Source organism: Embiotoca jacksoni, unplaced genomic scaffold (genome assembly GCF_022577435.1).
Source record: "Embiotoca jacksoni isolate LCO1_2020_lvr unplaced genomic scaffold, fEmbJac1.0.p SCAF_27, whole genome shotgun sequence".
NCBI classification, from domain to species: Eukaryota; Metazoa; Chordata; class Actinopteri; family Embiotocidae; genus Embiotoca; species Embiotoca jacksoni.
The window spans coordinates 335,075-359,945 of record NW_027185378.1 but is presented as its reverse complement, the minus strand read 5'-3'; the positions used below and the strand labels follow the sequence as shown (position 1 = coordinate 359,945).

At 42.2% G+C, this 24,871-nt stretch overlaps 4 protein-coding genes and 1 long non-coding RNA gene across 9 annotated transcripts; 3 read left to right on the top strand and 2 right to left on the bottom strand.

Annotated features, from left to right (window-relative positions):
- Positions 1–108: 108 nt before the first annotated feature.
- Positions 109–3,251, top strand: cdkn3 (cyclin dependent kinase inhibitor 3). Its single transcript, XM_069160464.1, has 8 exons — positions 109–161; positions 937–1,027; positions 1,138–1,193; positions 1,304–1,348; positions 1,814–2,036; positions 2,300–2,331; positions 2,429–2,532; positions 2,949–3,251. The coding sequence occupies exons 2-8, from the start codon at positions 948–950 to the stop codon at positions 3,036–3,038; spliced, it is 630 nt and encodes a 209-aa protein (XP_069016565.1). The 5' UTR covers positions 109–161; positions 937–947; the 3' UTR covers positions 3,039–3,251.
- Positions 3,252–4,044: 793 nt separating this feature from the next.
- LOC138204950 (uncharacterized) lies at positions 4,045–5,776 on the top strand. Its single transcript, XR_011178839.1, has 3 exons — positions 4,045–4,492; positions 4,820–5,052; positions 5,240–5,776. It is a non-coding gene; the product is annotated as an uncharacterized lncRNA (long non-coding RNA).
- On the bottom strand, positions 5,774–11,270 carry cnih1 (cornichon family member 1). Of its 2 annotated transcripts, XM_069160525.1 has the most exons (6): positions 11,091–11,270; positions 10,007–10,075; positions 9,672–9,719; positions 7,483–7,595; positions 7,222–7,365; positions 5,774–6,756 (listed from the first exon to the last, which is right to left on the bottom strand). In XM_069160525.1, exons 1-6 carry the CDS (start codon positions 11,169–11,171, stop codon positions 6,729–6,731), a joined length of 483 nt encoding a protein of 160 aa, XP_069016626.1. In that variant the 5' UTR covers positions 11,172–11,270; the 3' UTR covers positions 5,774–6,728. The 2 variants fall into 2 exon arrangements, with proteins under 2 accessions (XP_069016626.1, XP_069016627.1); XM_069160526.1 differs by lacking the exon at positions 9,672–9,719 and having other exon boundaries at positions 11,091–11,267.
- A 1,280-nt stretch (positions 11,271–12,550) lies between these two features.
- On the bottom strand, positions 12,551–18,680 carry gmfb (glia maturation factor, beta). 2 transcript variants are annotated; one of them, XM_069160522.1, is made up of 7 exons: positions 18,580–18,680; positions 16,444–16,540; positions 16,248–16,297; positions 15,498–15,547; positions 15,286–15,368; positions 15,110–15,186; positions 12,551–14,548 (listed from the first exon to the last, which is right to left on the bottom strand). In XM_069160522.1, exons 1-7 carry the CDS (start codon positions 18,580–18,582, stop codon positions 14,477–14,479), a joined length of 432 nt encoding a protein of 143 aa, XP_069016623.1. In that variant the 5' UTR covers positions 18,583–18,680; the 3' UTR covers positions 12,551–14,476. The 2 variants fall into 2 exon arrangements, with proteins under 2 accessions (XP_069016623.1, XP_069016624.1); XM_069160523.1 differs by having other exon boundaries at positions 15,110–15,183; positions 18,580–18,678.
- On the top strand, positions 18,416–23,403 carry lgals3a (lectin, galactoside binding soluble 3a). 3 transcript variants are annotated; one of them, XM_069160520.1, is made up of 6 exons: positions 18,416–18,550; positions 20,272–20,289; positions 20,483–21,193; positions 22,118–22,206; positions 22,378–22,534; positions 22,755–23,403. In XM_069160520.1, the coding sequence occupies exons 2-6, from the start codon at positions 20,275–20,277 to the stop codon at positions 22,908–22,910; spliced, it is 1,128 nt and encodes a 375-aa protein (XP_069016621.1). In that variant the 5' UTR covers positions 18,416–18,550; positions 20,272–20,274; the 3' UTR covers positions 22,911–23,403. The 3 variants fall into 3 exon arrangements, with proteins under 3 accessions (XP_069016621.1, XP_069016620.1, XP_069016622.1); XM_069160519.1 differs by lacking the exon at positions 18,416–18,550 and adding an exon at positions 18,696–19,931; XM_069160521.1 differs by lacking the exons at positions 18,416–18,550; positions 22,118–22,206; positions 22,378–22,534; positions 22,755–23,403 and adding exons at positions 18,696–19,931; positions 21,514–22,110.
- The last annotated feature ends 1,468 nt before the right edge of the window (positions 23,404–24,871 follow it).

Here is a 24,871-nt window from a genome sequence, read left to right as displayed (position 1 = left end):
CCGTAGAACAAATTGAGCGTATATTGTCAGGTTTGTTATGCCGTGGGGCGTGGCTCATGGTCGGTGCTCGAATCTGATTGGTTGCTGTCTTCATGGCGTTTTCAAATCGCAGCTGCTGCTGACAGAGCTGTCAAAACAGCAGCGGTGAAAGAGCGAGGCTGGTGAGGAACAACGAGAACTACACGTATTTTCTGTGTTTTTATCCACTTGTATGATCCTCCGGAAAGACACACGGCTCTTTATTCTTTCCAAGTGACTTTTAGATAAAAGTTTTGTTGAATATTGCCTCTTTTATTCTCCGTTTGTAACAAATTAGCTGCGTAGCTAATGTTAGCAGTCTGCTCATCAGTTCTGAGATTACTGTTTATTATTTCACATAATTCGCGGGTTTAATGGAAGTTTAATATGTTTTTATTAACTTTATAATATAGTATAATAGTCAGAGTGTATAATGTTTAATTTACAGCTGACATGTTGGTGTGTAGCCTCATTTAAAGACCATGTTAGCATTTTTTTTGTGCAAAATCATATGTTCTACAGCACAGTAAAATGAGGCCTTCACATTATAATGACGTCATGGATAAATACTGCCTTTTTGTCAAGTTAGAACTCCAACAATAGAAGCATTTCTTACACTTTATATCACTGCCAATAACTTCCAAAGTAATATGTGTTCAGTTAAACCTCAGAGACTTTAAACCTGCATTAAAATAAATAAAATAATCCATCCCAGAAAACTTCAGTTTTAGTCTGAGATGTGACATGTTGTGGTCTTATAGTGAAGATCACTGTGTCCACACTACAGGGACAAAAACAAAGCATTTTCAAAGTCTGAAATATTACTGATGTTCTGAATATTATTGTCATTAATAAAATAAATAAAACGACAGGTATTGAAGAGAAAGTGCTGAAATTAAAACTCGCTGCCGCCCGCAGGTTTTGAAGAAATGGGGACGAGTGAGTTTGATTCTTCCTCTGATGACGAGGAGGTCGGAGAGGAGCCGCTGACTCCCTTCCACATCTCCTGGTAGGTTTCTGGAGGTTTGTTTCTGAATACACAACAGTTTTTAATTCTAATAATGTAAAAGACATATAAGATTGTTAATATTCAGTATGTTTTATTTTTTTTGCGTTCAGGTTGCCGCTGTCTGCAATCGAGTGCTCACAGTTTCTTGGAATCTGTGCTCTGCCAGGTAGAGTCACACTTTATTTTATTTACAGTTTACTTTAGTTTGTAAGGTTTTTAATAAAATATGAATATGATATAAAATCCTCCATTTCATTCACTTTCTCTTGACTTCAGGTTGTAAATATAAAGACATCCGCAGGAACCTGCAAAGAGACGTCGGTAAGACAAACTCAGTTCTTCTGGAAGTTCACGTTAGTTTATACAAACACACCTTAGTATCTAATTTAAACATTGAGATTTACTTTACAGGATGTGAGTTCCTGAATCTGCTGCTGTAAAGTTATCTCAGAACACCTGTCTGTGTTTAACGCGTATATAAAAAGATTCATTTATAATGTGACAGAAGTCTGATGTTGTTCTGAGCTGATTTTTAATATCCAAATGTTTGGATAAAATTAAATTCACATCCAGCTGAAACATGAACTTAAAACTTCACTGTGTTGTTTTTCTTTATAAGTAGTTTGTTTTTTAGCGTATAGATTGTTCTTCTAACCAGGTGACACACATCTTGACCAGCTAATAATCAACTGTTTCCCACCAGAGTAAAACCCTTTCAACTTCCTGGTCTGACATTAAAATGTGCAGGCGACTCTTATTTTTGTCGACTTCCTGTGTTGTCCACAGAGGAGCTGCAGAACCAGGGCGTGCAGGACGTGTTTGTTTTGTGCACCAGGGGAGAGCTGAATAAGTACCGGGTTCCCTCCCTGCTGGAGGTGTACCAGCAGCAGGGCTTCAGCGTCCACCACACGCCCTTCCCCGACGGAGACGCTCCCCAGCTGGAGCAGTGCTGCCAGATCCTGGAGGAGCTGCAGCTCAGCCTGGAGAACAACCGGACCACGCTCATCCAGTGAGTCACATCATCACAATTAAAATAATAATAATTTAAAAAAAATAAAAAGAAATTGCATCAGGGCTAAAAAATATAAACAGGAAGGGAGAGTTTCAATTCAATTTTATTTATATTGCACCAAATCACAACACAGGTTATTTCATGGCACTTAACACATTAACACAGATGACATCTCTTCGCGTCCCCGGGACATCTCTCATTACACAACCGTTCCTCTTTAGTCATGTGTTTGATGGGATTTTGTATCTCTCCCCTTTCAGCTGCTATGGAGGCCTGGGACGATCTGCACTAAGTAAGAGAGTTCTGCTTTTACTTTGAAAGTCGTCCCGTGTGATCTGTGTTGTATGTAGCATCAGAGCTGTAACGCATGGCTGTTTCCTGCCTTTCAGTCGCCGCCTGTCTCCTGCTGCTGCTCTCTGTAACCATGACGCCAAACAAAGCCATCGAAATCCTGCGGGAGCACCGAGGAGGAGGAGCCATACAGACGGTGAAGGTGAGAGGCCAGACTCCTCTTCCTCCTCTCTCTGGAGGGTTTAAAGGAACATTTCGCTGTTTTAAAACTTTTGTTTTGAAACCTTTTTACCATTGGACTCCATTAATTCCATCACTCTTTCACAATAAGACAGAAACACAGTGGTTTCACCTTTCAGCTTTTTATTATTCTGATGTGGAAACTCGGATCCGGGTTGTCCCAGTTTTCAAAGGTGCATTTTGTTGTTTGTGATTATTTCTTTAACAGTTAAGAACAGTAAAAATGATTAATTCCCCATATTTACAAAAGTTTTGTGTCATTCAAACATTTTTGTAAAACCTTCCTGTGTTTATTGTTTCTGTGCTGAAACCTGTCAAATCAAAATTATATTTTCTGTTTTAATTGTTACTGACATGTTTTGTTTTTTTCTCCTGCAGCAGTACAACTTCCTCCACGAGTTTCGTGAGCGGTTGGTGGCGTACAAAGAGAGCAGAGACGTCTCCACAGAGCGATCTGTGTCTCGGTGATCAATGATCCTCGCCTCCAATCAGCAGCCGGGAAATATTGATCTCTGCTGATTCTTCTATTTCTGATTAAATAGATTCTTAAAGAAGTGCACTTTAAAATGATCTGATTATAACGACAAAAATCAATATATTAAATAAAAGACTGGATCACATTCTGCTGTTTTGATGTTTATAATGTGTTTAATTCGTTTTTATTATAAACGTTGAGACATGTTCTGTTTGTGCTCTTCTGTGTGAAGGTGAATTAAACTGTTCAAGAACAATATGTTGATGATTAGAAGGAAATATCCAATCAGCTGCACTTTGAGTCAAATGATCTTGTATGAAATATTAAAATAATTGAAAGCTTGTGATTTAAAAAAAAAAAACTAGGACAAAAAGCTTCGTAGGTTCTCGGTATAAATATCTTTCTGCTGACTCGCTCTTATAAAACAGCTGATCAGGAGTTTATTTCTAACTTTGACTGGTTTATCTGTTAAATGCACAATATGAACCTCAATATCAACAAAAAGACTTCAAATCACTAAAAACTCGAACATGATGCTGAGGTCATCAGACAGTCTGGGGTCTTTGTTCAGTCCTTGGCCCTGGGGTGTCACATGATCCGGGGTCACAAACTCTGAGAGGTGCAGCCTCTTTGGTCAGTAAGAGTCTGCAGGGAAGTGAGCGACTGGTTTTATTGTCTGTCTCGTATTTAAAGATGCTGTAAAGCAAATTCCAAGATTTGCTTCTCAGTACATTATATACGTGTGAAATGAGTTGCTGAGTGAGTTTGTCTCACTGAAATGTGGAGTTAGACCGTTAAACAGTTTCTCACCCGTCTTCAGCTCAGTTTTTTTTTAGGCGGAGCTAAAACCTAACCTATCTACGTCACAACAACCTATCTACGTCAGATCACAGCCGGTTTATATAACCTTCTGCATGGCTCCTCCTCTCACAAGGTGAAACGTTATAAAAGCCTGGAGCTCATTTGCATAAGAGGTCATCCCACTGGACTTCAGTTCTACTCCTGCTGGAGTCAGATTGTTATTGTACATCAGCTAGCTGCTACAGGATGTCTCCCTCCACCCGCAAATCTTTCGTGGAAGCAAGAACCTCCAAAGCAGCGCTGCATCGCTATTTAAATTCCCTACTGATGAAGGAAAAAGAGGTGGATTGATTTCGTGAAGAGCCTGGCTAAAGGAGACCGTAGGATTAACACCAACAGCAGCCTCTGCAGTGATCATTTCACAGCGGATAGTTTCAACTTGGACCGGAGACGGACCGAGTTCACAGACGCACCGCTTCTCCTGCAGCGCAGAGCCGATCCGAGTTTCACCCTCACGGCCGTTCATCTTCCGCTCGCACCGGCACCGTCCACCGCCGCCGAACCGCGCCGGGGCGCCGGACCGCCGACCGTCTCCGCGCTACCACCGGCAGTCTCGTCCACCACTGCCTGCAGTCCACCACTCAGCGTAAGTTCTAAATTTACCACAGTAACGCTGCTACATTTAGCCCGCGGTGCAAACTGCTAACGTGATTTTACTCGGTGTAGAATAACTTTATTTTCATGAAATGGGAGTTAATGTGCTAATTATCTTGTATTGAGCTCGTAGCCGAGCAGAGTTCAGAGAAAAATGCTCCGATAACCGCGAATTGTTTTATGCGTGTCCATCTAGCTCCGATAAGGAACTATAATATACGTAACTGTATTTTACATGTCGGGGTGATGTTAAACATGGACCAGAAGAGATCTAGTCCTCCCGATTAATGACGGTTGTTATTTTTGTACTCTGGTGTAGTTACAATCACCGACCCTCTCGGTTACATGTACCGGTACCGGTCTGGATAAACGAGCCCGACTACATGTGCAGGAGGCTGCAGGGAGCAGGTGGAGGAGGAGGAGGAGGGACATCAGTGAAAGAGAAAGACTGTCGGCTCGACCTGAGCAGGTTCAAAGTTTGGATTGACGTGATATAATGAATTGACATGTGATATAATGCAGCATTGTTCATGTTGCAGTTACAGAACTAAGGTAACTCCTCGCTCTTATTATCTCTACTATTGTAATGCAGGTGCGTTAGAAGTAGTTGGAGAGCTCACTGTCTGCTGTCCAGTTTTACTCCTGTGTTACAGCTCAGGGGGACAAGCTGGATTTGATTGCATCTATATGTTTCACTCATTGGACAAATAAATTCTAATTCTATTCTGTTTTCACAAAGCAGGCTGCTCCGTCCACCAGAGAGACAGAGGACCAGTAGGACATCATGCATAAAGTCACCGAGAGGTTGGATGTCAGACAGAGCGCTTAGTGGGGAAAAGAACTGCAGCTACAGGACTGTCATACAGAACACTGAACACCTTCCAGCGAGTGGGCGGAGCTTCAGGTCCTTCAGGCGACACGCCCCCCCAGTCTCAGAGCAGAGAGGACTGATGATTTTCTCACGATTTCAAACCCTAATTTAACAAATTTGTCTTGTTTTTTTTCATTCAAATTTGGATGGGTAGTTAACAACCCATACTTCTGTGGTGTGATGAACTTAAAACTCATTTTCATTTCTACTTTACAGCATCTTTAAAGACTTTTTAATAGAAAACTGAACTCTATTCAGACATGAGTAAAACTGAGAATATTAAAGTCTGAGCAGAGATGTGTAATAATCCATTTTTAGTTATTAATCCATCTGTAGTTATCTGTAGTTGATAATCTATCTAGTTATTAATCCATCTGTATTTAATAATCACTGAAGTCCACATTAACCGATTGGGATCTTTTTATTCAGACTCATAAATCATTTCCTACATTTGACTTGATGGGATCTAAAACATAAAAAAATGATAATCCTTTTCCCTGATAAATTTACATGTTGAAATAAATACTCTAATATCAATGAACCGTTGTCTGATGGCCTCTAAACGAACGTCTCCAGGTTCAGATTGTGGAGACGAGTGAGGCGGTGCGGAGTGTTGGATGTCCGGAGGACCCTAAAAACATGGAATAAATAAACAAGGTGGAATATTTGGTGTTTGAAACACAGAAACGGACTGAGGAGGTACGTTCAGCGGTTTGGCACGTCAGCAGTCAAAAGCAGAAGAACTAAAGCGTGTCAGGCTGGTTGGAGCCTACCTCAGTTGATAGACAGCTGCAGAAGGGGCGGGGCTACAGACAGGTCTCACTGAAAACAAACAGGGGTCATGTGATACGTCCGTTTGATGCCGCAACAACCACCGCGATTGTCCTTGTGCAACACTCAGTAATAAAAGCCCCACACTTCACATTTCAGAGCAGAAGTCTGTTGTTTTAGTGCTGCGAACCAATCAGCTGACGGACAGCTCAGATTCTCTCTTGATAAACACACCCTGAACATGTCTAGCTAGTCCGTAAACACACCGCGATGGGAAAAAAGAAAAACTAAACTTTATTAAATCCCGAGCATCAAAAATCACCACACCATTAAAAAATAAAAAAGATAAACTCTCCGTTCAGCTTCGTCCTCAGAGATCTATGAGAGGAGCACTGCGACCAGTCCGGAGACGGATAAATGTTTCTGACGTGAGGGAGGGAGGGAGGGGGTGATGGGGTCTCCAGCAGGTCGAGCGGTCCAGCACTGAGATCGTTGCGTCTGGTCGTCCACTGTACATGCAGCTCCTCCTCTTCCTCTTCCTCCTTCTTCTCTTCTTCCTCCTCCTCCTCCTCCTCCATGGTCATGTTTAGGAGCTCACCAGAACGTAAATCATCCTGTTACACAGAAAGGAATATCGAATACTGTAATCATCTGAAACAACAACGGTGCTGTTGTTTAAATATGAAGCTACAGTTAGCTTAGCATGAGCAGCTTTAAAGCTAACATTAATGAGCTGTTACATCATTCATCTTTAATGCAGGGAATCTCTGCATGTTTGGTTTGTTTGTCCCTCATATCTCAACACGTTTAACATTAATAAACTTAAATAAAAACCCACAAATAGTTGTTTCACACTTTTTGTCGTGATTTAAAATAAGATTAAAAAAAAATAATTTGTTAATTATGGAGGAGTTTATTAGTTCTGGACAGAACTAGGCTACTTTTCCCCTCTGCTTCCAGTCTTTATGCTAAGCTAAGCTAACCAGCTGCCGGAGGCATTCTTCTCATCTACCTGATGGTTGCCGACTGAGACGTTACATTTTTAACACCCTGTGGGGTAGAAAAAGATAAAGACGTACCCGTAGAGATAGTAGAAGAAGGACAGCAGGTAGAAAGCCAGTTTGCACCAGCCTTCTTTTTGACAGAACGCCAGGATGTCGGCGTTCATGATGGTCGTGGGGTCGTAGAGTCCCGGACAGCTCATCACCGGTCTGCTCATGTACCTGCGGCACAGGCGACAACAGGTGTATGTGTGTGTGTGTGTGTGTGTGTTAACAGGCTCTGCAAACGCTCACATCCATCACATGTTCTGTTTTCACCCACACGGGACGGGCGTGTACCTCCACACGTGGTAGGCCAGCAGCGGCAGGTTGAGACAGAGGGTGAGCCACTCGGCCGCGCAGAAAAACATCACGCAGAAGAAGAAATGGATGAGATACTCCGGGAGGACGAGCTGCGGGAGAGCCACACACACACACACACACACACACACACACACAGACAGACAGACAGACACACAGACACACATACACAGAGAGAGAGAGAGAGAAAGAGAGGGTGAGACGTCAAACTCGGCACAGTCAGCACTTTACACATCTCCTGCTCTCATATCCTGCTCTGGATTTGATTTTCATTCTGAGACTTCATTGTCTTAACGTGGAGGCACATGGACCGATGCAGCGACTCGATAAAGAGGACAAACGGTTTGAAGTTACAGGTCCTCAAAGTCCTTTTTACAAGACGGACTACCGAGACATTTAAAAGAGACGCACATCTGGAAACTGCAGAGAGAAACAAGTGATGAGGCTGCTTCCTGTTCCATTATTACTCATTATCAGATGTGATAGAATACACACTGCTCTAATAACACTGATTTAATAACACTGCTCTGTAATTATCTGTATCGTGAGAAACAGGGTGAAAAAATATTCAGAATGTGATTTTTAACACTGAAACGTGTTCCATGTTTACAGTTCTTCTGATTTCTAACTGTTCATCATATGAGCTGCTGGTAGTTTAACATGAAGTTTAACAACATCTGCTGACGGATCAAGTTTATTTAACTTCTACTGACGGATTAGGTTGATTTAACTTCTACTGACAGATCAGGTTGATTTAACTTCTACTGACGGATCAGGTTGATTTAACTTCTACTGACGGATCAGGTTGATTTAACTTCTACTGACGGATCAGGTTGATTTAACTTCCACTGACGGATCAGGAGGTTTATTTCTCACCCTGTTTGTACATTTGTGCATTTAAACATCATTTGTTTTTATTTGCAGTGAGGGTAATGAACTCCCTGATGAACGGGTGGACCACACAGCGGAGGCGGGAGGGAGGGGGGGCATGCTGCGAGCGCTAGCAGTGCTGGTGCAGAGAGTCAGGGCTGGTGCGGGGGTTCAGGGGGGCAGATGGAGGCACCACATGGAAGCCATGCATTCAGAAGGAGCAGAGGGCGGAAGGGCGGGGGCAACCAACAGCCCACAGATGGAAAGGTGAGGGGTGTGTAGGGGGAGGAGGGGGGAGGGGGGCTATAATGAGCTGAGATCCTGCACTGTGCTGCCAAATAGAAAAAACCTGCACACAAACATGTGCTTACTGACCGACAGTCCTGACGAGACAGGCCGCGGTCGGAACCGCATACCGGCCTGCATCATTGATTAAACATGGAGAGAACCTTTCTGACTAGAATTAACTCCTCCCATTGGTGAAAACCCACTGACCAATCACTGGCCCCAAAATACTGCTGAGCTGCAGAGAGTTGCAGCCATCTGCTCTGAACCGCAGGTGTTGGGAGGTCCGGCCAACATACAGCATCTTATTCTGCTGACTGCAGCCTCCACCTCACAGAAAACTATAATTATATTAATAAATATATTATCATTAAAATGAACTTGCTCACACTGAACCACAACCTACAACTCAAAGCAACATCTGTTCAAAAAGCTGCTGTTATCACTACGAATCAGAGCCTGTGATTTAACAACGTCTCAAACTTAAAGAGAGTTTACTGTAAGCAGTAACCATCGCACTATATGCAAACAAAGGGTAGGTTGTCATAAAGATCATGCATGTTCTGAGCATTTGCAAGTCTTTTCAGTTAACAGCTACGCTTTAGCAATAATCTGTAATAATGGAGACATTATCTGGAAGAATATTGCCGGCATGTTCATGAGAGCGATGGTTTTTATTCCATAAAAAAAATAAGTAAACAAACTTTAAAACATGGATGTTAGTTAATCTTTTGGTAGTTTTTAAATAAAATGTTTCCAAGCTGCACTTTGAGGCCGACAGCAGACAGAATAACTCACATCAAATTTATCTCCAGAAATTAAGAATAAAAAGAACACTTAAAGAATAAAAACCTACAACAGTGAGAAACACCTTGACGCACAGGTGGCAGGGTGTCTACCCTCGCTGACCTCTGACCTCCACGCTGAGATTAGTTAACTGAAAAGACGTTTGCAAACACTTCCCCGTGCAACATGAGTCGAACTGAGCGGGCAGTTTAAAGATTGGTACAAACCTTTAATGCAATTTTGACTCTTTTTATCTTTTTGACCTTTTCAACTGTCTTTTTGCGGTTAAATAAATAAAAACAAAAAAAAGTGTAAAAAAACAAAAAAAAGCAGATTAGGAAAAAACAAAACAACAAAAAAGGCGTTAGAGTTTGAATTCATCACAGGCAGTTATTTAGCAAAACAGTGCAGAAAAATGTCAGAAACAGAGAGGTGGATAAAGTTACAGTAAAGTAGAGAGAAGACTTTTCAACAGAGCAAATCTGCATGCAGTCATAGGGGCCAGGAAGGTGTGTGTGTGTGTGTGTGTGTGTGTGTGTGTGTGTGTGTGTGTGTCACTTACCGGATTTAAAGTGTTACACTGATCTATAGGATTCTTGTAATCAGTCTTCAACTCATCGAATGCTATTATCTGCAGAAACAAAAGAAAACTTTAGAGATTTGTGGTTCTTGCAGAACAGAATCAATACAAACATGATGATTTTTATAGAATATGATGCATTACTGCAGATTAAACTAGCCAGAAGGACACTAAGTAGTTCAAAATAGCCTGAATGCTCATTAATGCAGCAGTAATATTAACAGTAAAACACTGAAAGGCAGCGTTTACTTTGACTTTTCATACTTTAAGTACATTTTACTGATAATACTCACATACTTTTACTTTAGTCAGGACTTTAACTTGTACTGGAGTATTTCCACAGTTTGTATTACTACTTGTATTTCAGTAAAGGACCTGAATACTTCTTCCACCTCTGGTCACTATTCTACTTGACTTAGGTAAAGTTTCTGTCATCATCTAATCGATATTCGTCACAAATTGTTTCAGCATTTTATTCAGCGCTTCCTGTTATTTATTTGTAGCATCAAATATCTTCCTAACTGCTCTTTGGACGTATATTTTATTCCATGTCATGTGCTTGTAAATTAGTTCTTCATTTACATAACATTTATTAAAGGAGTCATTTCAAAAGGTTCAGATGTGACATGTCGGGAGTCACGTGACAGCACAATCATAAACGTTAGCTAAGCCTGCTAACTAGCCGGCTAGCTGCTAGCGCAGCATTGCCTTTTAGTTTGACCCATCTTGGTGAGTTAATACACGTTTTCTTTATCTAGACGATGTTTAATTAAATGTGGAGGACGAGAAAGAGGATAATAACATGACGCTTAGGTACAAATACTGCCCGTGTGGATGTTTTCGATGCTAACTGTTTTGTGCTAGCCAACGTTTCCTGAAAACTGAGCGCGCGGCTGCTTCGCTTGGTTACGGGTTCTGTCAGGACGTTGCTATGAACCGCTGTGAGCTACGTAGAACCCGAGAACATTCCGGGTGTGTGGCCGCCCGCCCGGCCTAGCCTGAGCCGGGCCAGCTTCCTTCGCCTCCTTCCTATCAGCCCCCCCCCCCACCTTTAATGTCTACTTACATGCCAGATAGCGAAGAAGATTAGCGCCGCCGTGAGCAGCAGCGCGAGCATGTAGCAAAAGGCCGCGAATGTGAACGCCATTTTCCCGGTTCTGCTGTTCGGTTCCTGGCTCGGTCGGCGGATGATGCAGGCAGCTTCCAGCCGAGTTCAGATTTGTCAGCGTCTCTTCTTCTGCAGCGACACTTCAGCTTGCTGCCATCCTTCATTGCTGCTTTACCGCCATCTTCTGGATTGTTTCCTCTTCCATTCAAACCTTCATTCATTTCACTAATCAACATTTTTCTTGTTTTATTGTTTGGAGTCTGGTGCTTTTTATTCTCAACCACTTTGAAGCTGCTGTTCTACTCACAGATCACATATATTACTGTTTAATACACTGCAATAACATGTACTGTCCCTGATATGCGAACAAATAAGTACATCTCGTGGAAATTGTTGACTTATTCAACATATTTAATGCTCTTTGCTCCTACAGATAAATGGTCTCACATTATCTTTAAACCTTATTTCACTTCTTTTTTATCTTTTTTTTTTTTTTAGGTTTTTCAGAATCAGTGACTGCAGGCTGCCCAGAAGAAAGGTTTGGATCTGGAAAAATTTAATCTATAAATGTGAAATTTTGCTGATATTGAGATTAAACTGACAAAGTAAAATAATGAATAAAATAGTGGAAATGACTTCGAAGTTACTAAAATTATAACGTGCCCTTTTAGAAACTTTCATTTTTAGTCTTTACCGGAAGTGTGAGTGGGATAGATTGTGTGTGTTTTACACTTGGTGTGGCGACTGCACTGCCTTATGGATGTCACCACCTTTAACTACAGCCACGTCTTCAGCTGTATAACTGCGGAAGCGTTCCGGATCACGTGACCGAAGCGGTTAGCATTTGTGCTAATCAGGTTCACCGTAAGATTAACGTTCAAAATTAAACACGTCCAAAACAAGCTCATCACGGACCCTCAACGGCATCCGTACATTTATACAATAGTCATATTCAATGTTCTAGTGGACACCGCCGATCACCTAGTTTTTAATAGTGTAAAAGTAACAAGTATATCCGGCTGGAACCTCCAAAATAAAACTTATATCAAAAGAAGTCGGTTTTTTTTAAATAGTTTGATTAAAGTTATTATTTTGCAATTATGTTGCAATTATTATTTTAATACATGTTTTTAAAGTAAAAGCTCCATTAAAGGCTGGACGATAAATAAACTTACAGTAAGAAGTAGTTTTTCTGTAAATCTTTAGTCTAATTAATTCATATTAATGTTTAATATTAGATAAATGTTTTACTTATTTAGTAGGTAATTATTCACCATTTAATTTACTTATTCTTGTTCATGCATATAGTGTAGATTAATTAACTGATTGTGTATAAGTACTTTACTATATTTATTTATTAATGAGGAAAAACTGTTCACGTGACCAGAGCTGGACCAAACATGGCAAGAACATCAGAGTTCAACATCGTTGTGATTTTATTTGGACAACAGGACAATAGCCACTTTTATAAAGTATGGGAAAATACAAATCTTATGTTTCACTGATGCCATGATGCAGCAGGTCACGACCGATGTTTACACGCGTTTTATTTAAAAAGAAAAGAAATCAGAAGAGAGATTTGATCGGAGAGGACACGAAACATCTGTAGGTTAAAGTTCACCACATGAGATCCACAGAAACATCCTCCCAGCGGATCGAGTGATCGACAGACAGTTTGTCCCATAGAAACGAAGTGAGTGAATGTGTCAGGTGAAACCGAGACCGGATGTTTAAAGAGTTCATGTAGCAAAGAAACCGACAATGAGTCTGAAGGATTGTTTTACAGTAGATCTCCACATTTTAGAGGTTTTAGAAAAATAACCAAGAAACATCCAAACCAGCACGTTTCAGAGGTTATATATTCCCAAAGGGTCCTAAAATAAAAACAACTTGAGGAAGTTAAAAATAACATCAGTGTAAATCTTTCATTTGTCAGTAGACATCTCAGTCATGAGATTACAGTCATGTCCCATAATCCGTCCTGACAATAAATCACAGATGATCTGCAGGAAATGGTTTGATTGTGCGTACAGATCACTGTTTGTTTGTTTGTTTATTAGAAGCAGGACGACGCTGAAACAAACAAACAAACAAACACTTTATAGAAAACATTAGTGTCTTGTTTTCATTTTGGCCTCGTGGTTTTTTACGTGATTTTCCTCCACCGAGCTGATGTTAAGCTTTTATTAACTGAAGTCATCCGCATCTCCCACCAAACCTGGAGTAGTTTAAATCCGTGCAGCTCTAACGCTGTAGGCGGCGCCCCCTGCTGTTCACCGCTGCTAATCCCTTAAAAGCTGCTGTCTCTGAAGAGAGCTGCCCTGATTTAAAAGAAGCTTCAGAGGATTTTCAGCAGCAGACTGTTGTCCTTTTAGGGAACGAGTGATGACAGAGTGACACATTCTGGTGGCTCTAACTGTCCTGCAGCATTTAAATTAAAACTTAAACCTCAGAGTCCAGATTCAAGGCTGAGGGTGTCCAACGCTGAGCTGCTGCTCCGATCTGTGTGGAAACACGTCCCGGTGCTGGTCTCTACTGACCGGGTCTAAAAAAGAAAAACGAAGCAGAACATTCATGAACACTGAAAAGAGCATGAGGCTCAGTAACAGCTGACCGCCTGCCTGCAGACACTGAGTAAGACGGGTTAACGTCGCCCTGCGTACCGCCTCTCAGGACCATTCAGGGTTCATGTCTGGAATGTTTCAGAGGAAGGTCTGTTTCCTGTAGTGTTGGGAATATGCAGGTCAAAGGCAATACCCACAATGCACTCTGTTTTCTGTCTACACAGAGATGAGAAGATGACGATGAGGATGCAGCTGTTCATCTGCGAGCACACGTTAAACCACACAGAATGCTGAGGTCTCTGCTCTGTACTGAGGCTTGGTCACCAGAAGTGGCAGGAAGTTTCACAATAAAAGGAGATGAACGTTTACCCGACATACAAACATCAGAAAAAACAAACAAAAAAAAACTACACAAATCTAAAAGGAAGATGCCCTCAAATTCTGCAAAATGAAAAAAACACCAAGAGGTGAAAGTAAAAGAGTGTAAACTTATGAAGGAAACGGTTGTTACGATGCCTTTAAACGCTCCTGAATGAACGCGCTTCGACGGGCGGAGAGATACGATCAGGTGGTGTTCCGAGGCCTACGGGAGTGTTAATCAATACAGACACACAACTGGCACATGGAGAGACTGACGGGAGACGGAACAGATTTCAGCTCTCTTCATTAGTCATCTGACTTGAACTGAACCTGCTGGAAACGAGGTCGGACACGCGGAGGATGGAGACGACGCTCTGGATCCTCCTTCGCGGCCGCCGCCTCCCGACCACACCGACACTTTTAACGGAAGAAGCCCAGTTTCTCTCGGAGCCACTCCTCCGTCAAGTCCTCCGTGTTCCTGATCTCAAACACCTGGAGAGGCAGACAGAGACGGTTCTCCTTCAGCGGAACAGTCACAGAACAGATGGACGATAGCAAAGTTAGGAATATTGTCGATCAGTCCGGAGAGCGTTCCTGAACGCAGCACTGACTTCCAACACTTTCCGCTCACGGCACGTGGAAAAAAAACTTGCCCGTTTCATTTCAACGTGCCGTGAGCGGGTATGTTGTTGTGTTGGAGAACCCCGTTGACATGGGGACACAGGTCAAGGTTGGTCTGTGTGCAAAACAAACGGGAAACTGAAACCAAGTGACAAAGAGGGATAAAGAAGAAGAAGAGCACAGACAAACTACAGCAGGGAGGGAAGGACAACGAGGGACAGCTGAAGCTGCTGTTGATCAGTAACTTTGAGTGATTCCTCACGAAGGTTGTTGCTCCTGCTGCTGCGTGTGCATCACTATTTTCAGTTCGGAGCAGGACACGTAGCTGCCTTTTTATATATATATATATATATACACATTTGTGTAAAGGGCGATGTTTAGCACCCCGCGCAAGCACCACGTGGTTTTAAAGACTCGTGAAGCTTCACTCACCTTGGTCAGCTCCACTGTTTGCACCAGCTTGTTCTTGCTGCCCGCGTACATCATCTGCTGCTCCGGTCTGCAACCTGCTGACAAACGTTTTAGTTTTTTTTTTTAGTTGAGGAAGCCCGGGACGGTTTCATCCTGTGATGAAGCTCTGAGTGACGGAGAGAGAGATACTCTCTTACCCGCTGGACTGGAGAAGATGAAGCAGAGCGGGTAGGACACGCGTCCGTCATCGTGGTGGTACTTATAACTGTAGACGATAAACGTTCCCGGAGTTAAGAACGTGCAATGTTTTACAGCAGGAGGAGAAAACCGACACGTTAACAGCTGATCAACATGCCGGCGAGGCCCGGAAATCATTAATATCTGTTCAGATCAAACACTGGAAGGATATCTGGGCTGTCTCTCCGGCAGTTCGTCCTTCAGATCGTCCGGGGAAATGTCCTGAAAGGAGACGGACGTTTAGCGAACAATTGGGTTCAGGGAAAAATCAAGAGAATTATTAAATCTGTTGATTACCAAGAATCAGATTTATTGAATCTGTTTATTACTGAGAATTAGAGATTTATTAAATCTGTTTATTACCAAGAATCAGATTTATTGAATCTGCTTATTACTGAGAATCACAGATTTATTAAATCTGTTTATTACCAAGAATCAGATTTATTGAATCTGTTTATTACTGAGAATCACAGATTTATTAAATCTGTTTATTACCAAGAATCAGAGATTCATTGACTCTATTTATTACTGACAATCACAAAGATTTATTAAATCTGTTTATTACTAAGAATCACAGATTTATTAAATCTGTTTATTACTGAGAATTAGAGATTTATTAAATCTGTTTATTACTGAGAATTACAGAAATTTATTAAATATGTTGATTACTGAGAATCACAGAGATTTATTAAATCTGTTGATTACTGAGAATTACAGATTTATTAAATATGTTTATTACTGAGAATTACAGAGATTTATTAAATCTGTTTATTCCTGAGAATCAGATATTTATTAAATCTGTTGATTACTGAGAATCACAGAGATTTATTAAATCTGTTGATTACTGAGAAGGTGATCTCCTGGAGGAATTATAAAAATGTATAAAAGCCGAATCGGCTCTTTTCAGTAATAACGGACGTACCTCGTGTTCTTCGTCCAGAATCACCAGCTGCTTGTCTTTATCGATCTTCACTGAAGGACACAAAGACAAACGTGTGAATCATTCGCTCCGTCACAAATGTGTCTGCAGGACAAACAGAAGCTAGACTTTATAAATTCAGCGTCTCGGAGGATTAAAAGGATTCTGACACTGTGTGGTCAATCAACATGTCACTTACTGATGATGGCGGCGTTGTTGGTCTCCTTCCTGAAGCGGAACTCCTTCAGCTTCTTCACCAGATCTTCGTCCACGTCACAGACCACCAGGGACTCGCTCTGACCGGAGACACGCACACGTCAACAGGTCGTGTTAAGACACCAGGTTAAACGCCACCGCTTGTTCTTTTATATGGTAACCTTTGACCTTTGAGGATCTCATGCAAGTGGAATGTCTGGATCTCTACATCCCTGATGGTCCACAAAGAGACTGTTTATGATTCCAGGATACTTACACATGTATGATCATATTTACACATGTATTAAAAAATGTCCCCTCTGCGATTAATAAAGTAACTACCTAACCTAACCTATGATCATATTAACACATGTATGATCAGTGCTGCAGCATGTAAAACATTTAATGTGACACTGTAATGTTTTCATATTAATTTATTTAAGGAGTTTCTTCTCATTAGAACTTTAATTGGTTTTCATACATTTTAATTTCTGTACTTCAGCATGTCTCAATAACGAAGCTGGTGAGAAACTGTTCAGCTGTCTCCTCCTCCTGGAGACGCTGCATGAGGAGGTCTCCGTTGATCAGCTCCAGGTGCGTGTGTGTGATCGGCTCCAAGTGTGTGCGATCAGCTGATCTGCTCCAGGTGTGTGATGGGGCTCTGCAGCAGGAGACAGCTGTTCTTCGGTGAGGTCAGTGGGGAGATGAGTTACATCGATCTGCACACATCTGAACTTTACTCTGAAAGTTTCCCTGAGCTGACAGGGGATGGTCCTCCGATCCGACGGCTTTAATCCAGAGAGGAAACAACAGAGCAAATTTGACAGGAGTCTACCTCCGTCAACTGCGTTACATAACTCCAGGACAAAAACCCAAACTCTCAGGAGTCTCTGCAGACTCTCTGAATGTATAACGACACCTCGAGCAGATGGCGACGGGCGGGAGGGAGGATTTCTGGAGCTCAGCCTCAGATCTCTGCAGATTAACACGGAGAGCAGGATGCACACAATCAAAGCTGCACTTCTGCTTGCAACACTCTGGCTGCCAGTTCAACCAGGAAAAGAGAGCCGGATGACTTCCGGTTAATAAAGCAGCTCGTGGTCAGCCGGTGAAGCTGGAACACGTCCTGCTGAGGAGAGACTGTCAGGACACGCAGTCCACCCACCCGTCCTGGTGAAGAGCAGCGGGCCAACAGATCCACGAACCCGACGTGTTCAAACACATCGCCGACAGTCAAGCTGCCGCACTGCCGGATGTCCGACAGACAGGGCTTCAAAATAAAACCCTGCACACGGTCAATGTCCTACAACATCTGCCCACTTTCTAAAACTCTTCATCCAAACATCTACCTGTCGTCATTAATATTTCTTCCATTAATCTATAACTTTGTCTTGTTTTGTCTGATCAACGGTCCAATACCAAACCACTGTCAAGTACAATTCAGAGGTTCTTGTACTTCAGTATTTCCACTTGACTTTATACTTTTACTCTCCTACATTTATCTGCCTGCTGTAGTCACTTTTCTGATCAATATTTTATACCTAAAATATCTGATCAGTTTCTGTTAATTCATTAATACACAGATTTGCCGTCTCAACAGTATCATGTGTTGAAAAGTAATTAACTCCACCAAACCCCAAATTATCAGTTCTGTAATATCTATAATAGATATCTATAATGTCTTTAAATCCTACTTTTACTTATTCAAATATAGTCTGGAAGCTTTCACATTAAAAACTGATATCATAACATAAGTGATGCAAAGTGTTTACATTTCTTTAAATATAACTGAAAAACAATACCTTTGCACATATACAATGTAGTGATGCTCTAAAATAATAATAATAATAATAATAATAATAATAATAATAATAATAATAATAATAATAATAATAATAATAAGCGGTTTGTGATTTTATTTTGAAACCACCCCGGGAAGCCCGTCCCTTTTTATCCGCCCCGCCTTGATAGACTGAACAGAGGGTGGAACTAATGCTAGGCTAGCGGGCTTACGCTAGCCTTTCTGCTACCTGACTTTTCCTCAATAGTCCCCGAAACTTCACGTTAGCTCAGAGCACGCGGTAAAAACGTAGAGACGAACGTGACAACAGGTGAGTAGCGGGAAACCGGAGCGACTTACCATCGTGGTGGAGTTGGAAAGGCTGTGAAGCTGCTGCTGCTGTTCGGAATGCTGAGGACGCGTTCAATGTTTTTTTGTCTTTTCTGCTTCACATCATCTTGTGACGGTTTGACCAATCCCACAATTCCTCATTCCCACAATCCCTCAGCGGCGTCCCGCCTTCATAACTCACCCTCACATCTCTGCGGCTGTAAAATCACCAGTATGTTTTATAATAATTCAATATGTCGAGTTTTATTTTAAACATATCTATCCATTGTGTTTGACCAGTCCCACGGGTTGTGGGACTGTGTAAAGAGACTTTACTCTTGTTTCGCTGTATCTCTGCTGTACAATCGCCAGTTCATTTTGTATAATAATTTAAAATGTAGTGTTTTACTTTTTTTATAAAACGATATTTAACTGACCCGTTCAAAACTTTAAAATAATCCACTCCCGTGTAAATAATTAATTTTATTTCATACAAAAATGTATTTTTCTCTCTCCTATATTTGAGTGTATTTTTCTGTATTCACAGTAGGTTACCTATGTACGTGTGCCCTGACACCTCCATCCTCAGATCCAACAGGGGGTGCGTGTAAAGAGGCCAGGTGAAGGCACCTGTGACCTGAGACTGAGTAAAGGAGTTTATTACCTCTCATCTCTCTGAGCAGCTTTAAACGGAAGCTACCGGCAGTTATTAATCACCAAATGTTCCTGCTGTGATGTGTAATTAATGTTGTCACACTTTTATGTATTGAACCGCCTTTGTGATGTGTATAAATGAGTTATTGATCTGTTCTTAATTGTAATGTATTGATTTTTATCTCAACTGCTTTTTTCCCCTATAAAATAAAAATAAAAAAAAATTAAAGTTAGGTCAGAATCAGGTCAAAGTTGGGTTGGGATGTAGTTTTTTTCAAATTCATTTTTAATCAATAATCATCAGTAATGTGAACATAAAGACTGGTGGGTAAAAGCAATAAAATAACAGAATGAGGAAAAGACAACAGTCACAATTTTACCACATCTAAAACTAAGACGATATCCTGTGGCGTATCGCGGTACGATAAAATATCGACATAGCGCCCCGCCTTGGCGTTTTTTGGGAAGGTGTTCAGGAATGTGTCGTTTGACTCAGTCCTCACAAATGCGGAAGGCTGGCCGCGTGTGTTTCCGCCGGGGCGCGCCCACCCTTTAAGCATACGTCACCAATGAAGCGCATGCGCGTCCTCCCTCCTCCAGAGTTGTGAAGCTGAACTTGTTAGCTTTCACTTGGCAAGCTACGTTAGCCGGCTCACCGGTCCCCCGCAGCTGGATCAGCCCTCTCTGCCGCCCGCTGTCTCCGTGAGACGAGTCCGTCTTCTGACCAGGTAGCGCGAAAACTCATCCTTATGTCTTTCTTACGGGTCTGTGACGCAAAAAATAAACAAACGAGCCAACGTTAAGTAACAGTTAGCTGCTGTTAGCTAGCTCGGTAGCCAACTCTGTAACAACACTTAATGAGGTATTTTACAACAGTTCCCCGCTAACGAGCAGCCTGGAGGCGGTGTAGAGTGGTTCTAGTCGGTCTCCGTGATATTCCAGTTCCGTGGAGCTGTTCTGACTCTGACTGGACGGGTTTTGTGGACCTCCATAAGAGGATGGAAACAGTTAGTGTGTCTGACAGCTTGTTGTTTTAACGCCTGATGAAAGTTGTTCTTTCTGTTTCAGATCATGGCGGATTTCTCGGTGAGTTTTAAAGATTTCCCAGCATGCTGTTCTGTTTTATTTCCAGGGAGTTTCCTGGTTGTTTAACAGATGTTAGTTGTGGACTAAATCAGCCAACTCCTCTCTTCCCCACTGTGAGATTAATAAAGTCTAATCTAATTTAATCTTCTCTTCCTCCCCTCTCCTCCTCTCTCCTCCTCCTCCTCCTCTGTAGCTGTCTGATGCTTTAGGTGATGATGCCCCGAGCCGGGCAAAGAAAATAGGCAACACAAACCCATCAGCTCCTGCCGGCAATCCTCCACTTCCCTCTAACCCGGGATGGCCCGGTTCCGCTCCAGGAGCACCCACCCAACCCTCTGCTCCAGCGGACTTTGGTGGAGGATCATCGGGCCCGGGGGCCCCAGGGCAGTTCCCATTTCCCTCTGGTCCTGGAGCACCGGGGCAATACCCAGGACCTCCTTCAGCCCCCGGGGGGTTCCCCCCAGGTGGTGGGTTTCCTGGACAGTATCCACCAGCACCAGGAGCTCCGGGCCAGTTCCCCTCCAGCCCTGGAGCCCCGGGCCAGTTCCCTGGGCAGTACCCCCCTGAAGGAGCTCCAGGGCAGCTACCTGGAGGCCCCATTCCTTACCCAACAGGACCGTTTCCTTCTGGCCCCGGTGCCCCCCCTGGGCCGTACCCTAATGTGCCTTTCCCAGGGGGTCAGCCCGGAGGAGGAAACGGCATGTACGGACCGGGAGGTCCGGGGGCCTTCCCCCCTCCTGCTGGCCCTGGCTCCTTCCCGGCATTCCCTGCTGGAGGCTTTCCCCCAATCCCACCGGGATCCTGGGGACCAGGAGGAGGCTTCCCTCCTGCCCCTGCACCCTTTGGACCCGGTCCTGGTCCCATGGGTCCGTATGGTGGTCCTGCTGCTCCAGGAGGCTCACTGGTGAGTACAACCTCTCTGAGGGTTCTGCTGCTGGATGCTTCTCTCTTCTGGTGTGTTTGTTCTGGTGGTCAGTGCAGCATGACCTGGTGGTGGACAGACGCACACACACACACACATACACACACACACACACACACACACACACACACACACACAGACACACAGACATAGTTTCCTCTGCTGCTGCTGGGAGTTTCTGCAGGATGGTTATTATTTTATTATCATTTCATATCTTGGGCTCTGCTGGGGTGAAAAGCAAATATAAATCAGAATTAATTCATATTCTAAAGTAGTTATAAAAATGTATTCTTCTCTTTCAGCCCAGATATAATCCACCTTTTTATTGAAACATGAACTCAACTTTTCAAAAGGACGATGACATCAGCTGCAGACAGGACTTCTGGTTTGATTAGTGCCAAAGACTCCATATAATCAGTATAAATATTCAATATAAATATTCAGTATAAAGCACACAGCTAAAGATTGAAGTCCATCTGATGTTCTGTTTTTAATATGATCCCATGTTTCCCTTTGATGTCCTCTGATCATCATGCTGTAATTCAATAATTAATTAAAGATGTCTGTTGTTTTCTTGTTAAAAAGTACAGAACATGTTTTTCTGTCTCTGCCTTCAGTAATAATCTGTGACATGTTAATAAATGGAGTTGAAGATAATGACTCATTGGGGTGTTGCTGCAGGAACATAGGCGGGGTCAAAGTTTTGAATAATATTCAACCAAAAGTTTCTTTATTTCCTGACATGAAGCACGTTGACGTATTTGAACAACTTTAGATAAAATTACAGATAAAGAAAAACACAATTTTTAAATTTTTAAGGATGTTTAATATGAACTGCATTTCATTTCAGAACAGCGAGGACACTAAATGCTCGGTGATGATTTAAAACGTGAATATTTCTTGCAGATGTTGCCGTACGATCTCCCACTTGACGCTGGAATCATGCCGCAACTTTTAATCACGATAATCGGGGAGCCGGTGCCCGGTGCCGACAGGTAGGACCGTCAGGACGGGGACACGATGATCTACCTGCAAATATGAGAAACTTCTTTAGCATAAAGATAAAAGTGCTGCACGATGACAGTCATCTTCTAAAGTTACATATTATCCAGTTAGTTAATTTGTTCAAGGAATATAAATATATGTATGTGTGTTTGTTTTTGCAGGTTCAATGTTGACTTCATCAAAGGTTCAGACGTCATCTTTCACTTCAACCCTCGATTTATGGAGCAGACCATCGTCAGGAACTCCAACCTGGGAGGATACTGGGGGCCGGAGGAGCGCGAGGGCGGATTCCCCTTCGTTCAGGGACACCAGTTCGAGGTGAATTAACATCTGGTCCTCTCGCTGTTCAACTCACATGTTACATGTATGTTTACGTGCTGATGTGCCACAAAGACCCAAATTTAGCCAAAGATGTGGGTCAACTTTCACAATCAGGATCTGTACTGTATTGACTGATTATTGACTGATCATTGATTGATTATTGACTGCTTATTAACTGTTTATTGACTGACTCCACCACCATGTCTGTCCCCTGCAGCTGAAGATCCTGGTGGAGGAGGACATGTTCAAGGTGGCGGTGGACGGCAACCACCTGCTGGAGTACGAGCACCGGGTGGGCGGCCTGGAGGAGGTGACACTGCTGCGGGTGTGCGGTGACATCGTGCTGCACAGCGCCGCCCCGAGCATGATCTGAAAGGAGGTGGAGGCATGGCGCGGAGTCTGAAATCAAACACTTTGAACGAAGGCGGAGGGCAGCGTCTCGGCGGAGAGACGCCACTGTCCTCCCGACACGTCTCTCGGAGCACATGAACGCAGACGAACGCAGGTCTGCTCGTTATAATCCTTCTGTTTTCTACTGGATCTCTTTTATAGCCTCATCCAGTTTTATCTTAGGACATCACCGTCGGCAGGAAGTTTGAAGGAAAACGTAATTTAATGTAAAGATTGTAAAGTGCGATGTGTCCCAAACATTTCCCAGCAGTGTGTTTACGTGTGTGTTCATTATATCTGCAGCATTATGAACCTCTGAAGTATTTTATTTCAACTTCTTCCAGCTCACCTTTCTTCAAGAGTCTTCAGTTTTAATTCTCCTGAGATCTCACACTGAACCGATTATGATTTCATGTTGAAGTCAAACCTGACGGTGAAAACAGAGGCCTGAATTATGAAATAAAACTGTGGGGAGGGAGGGGAGGGATGTGGTGGGGGGCGGGGGGGGGGGACTTGCTGCCAAAGACTTGGCGGCTCCAGTCGTCTCAGATTGTGTTAAACGGAGCGACGAGCTGCTGGAAGCTGTTTGATTCAGAGCTGTAACGTTTCCTGAGCTGCTGCCTGCACGACAATAAACTGCTTCCCCCTGGTCACCCTGTGTTTCATCCAGCAGTGGGAGGAGCTTGATCCTGTTAGCAGGAACCACAGGTGGCAACAAGTGTATCACACTCTTCCCACCTGTGGTGCGCACACACACACACACACACACACACACACACACACGTTCACTGGTCAGATTTAAACCTCACTTGGGATAAAAAAAAAAATTTAAAATTTTTTTTAAAACATCCAACTGACCAAAGCCGAGTCATTAAACGCATTATAATCATCTGTTATTGTAAAAAAAAAAAAAAAAAAAAAAAAGAAGAAAGAAAATACATAAAAACAACCAGGAACATTATCACTCTTTATATAAATTAAACAGAATCATTCCTCAACCCAACTGAAATTAATAGATATTTACAGTCACATTAATGAGACGGTGTGGTAGCAGGGAGCATAAAGACGCTGTATAATCCACCACATATTTTAACTCACGTTACACAACATTTATCTTTCACTTTATGAAGAAAGATGTCTTCAAACTCATTAAACATGTGATGCATTGTCCTGGATCAGAGTTCTATAAATAATATCAAATTTTAAATTTGCTTTACTTTCACCATCCACAGCATTAAATGAAAATCCAGTATTAGAAGTATGTATTATTGTTGTTTTATTTATACACATCAATTGTGCTTTAAATTTAAAAAAAAACATAAATAAATAGAAAATTTTAATTAGGATGGTTGTAATACAGAATCAATATGAACCCCAGTTAAAGTCTAGTAAAACTTCAATCTAGTATTTAAAGTGTGCAACAGGTTTAATAAAACGACTCATACATATTAAAAGTATTACAGGACAGTGTTGACAATAAATAACAAAAATATGAACACAACACTTTTGTTTTTGCTTCCATTTTTTATGAGTTGAAGTAAAAGATCTGCATCTTAGAAGTTAAAATGTTCACAGATTTTAGTCTGAAAACTTTAACTTCAACTGCAGCAAAAACACAAGTTTTTGTAAATTTGTTTAGGATTGTAAGATTTCCAGAAACTGGAGCATTTGTAGTTTCGTTTTTCTATTTTTACTTAAGTGAAACATCTGAAAAACTTCTTCAGTGATAGTTGCCGTAAATAACGTGTTATCTGCGGGAATTTTAATCCCTGATCTCTGCTGTGTAGTTTAATATTTTTACATTATATTTTTGATTTTTAACTGAACATAGAAATACTTCAGTGATAGTTGCAGTAAATGACGCTGTTCTCTACTGTGTAATTCAAAGGTATTCAAAGGTCGACCTGCGGTTCCGTGAGTATCCGTCAGGGGGCAGCACAGCTA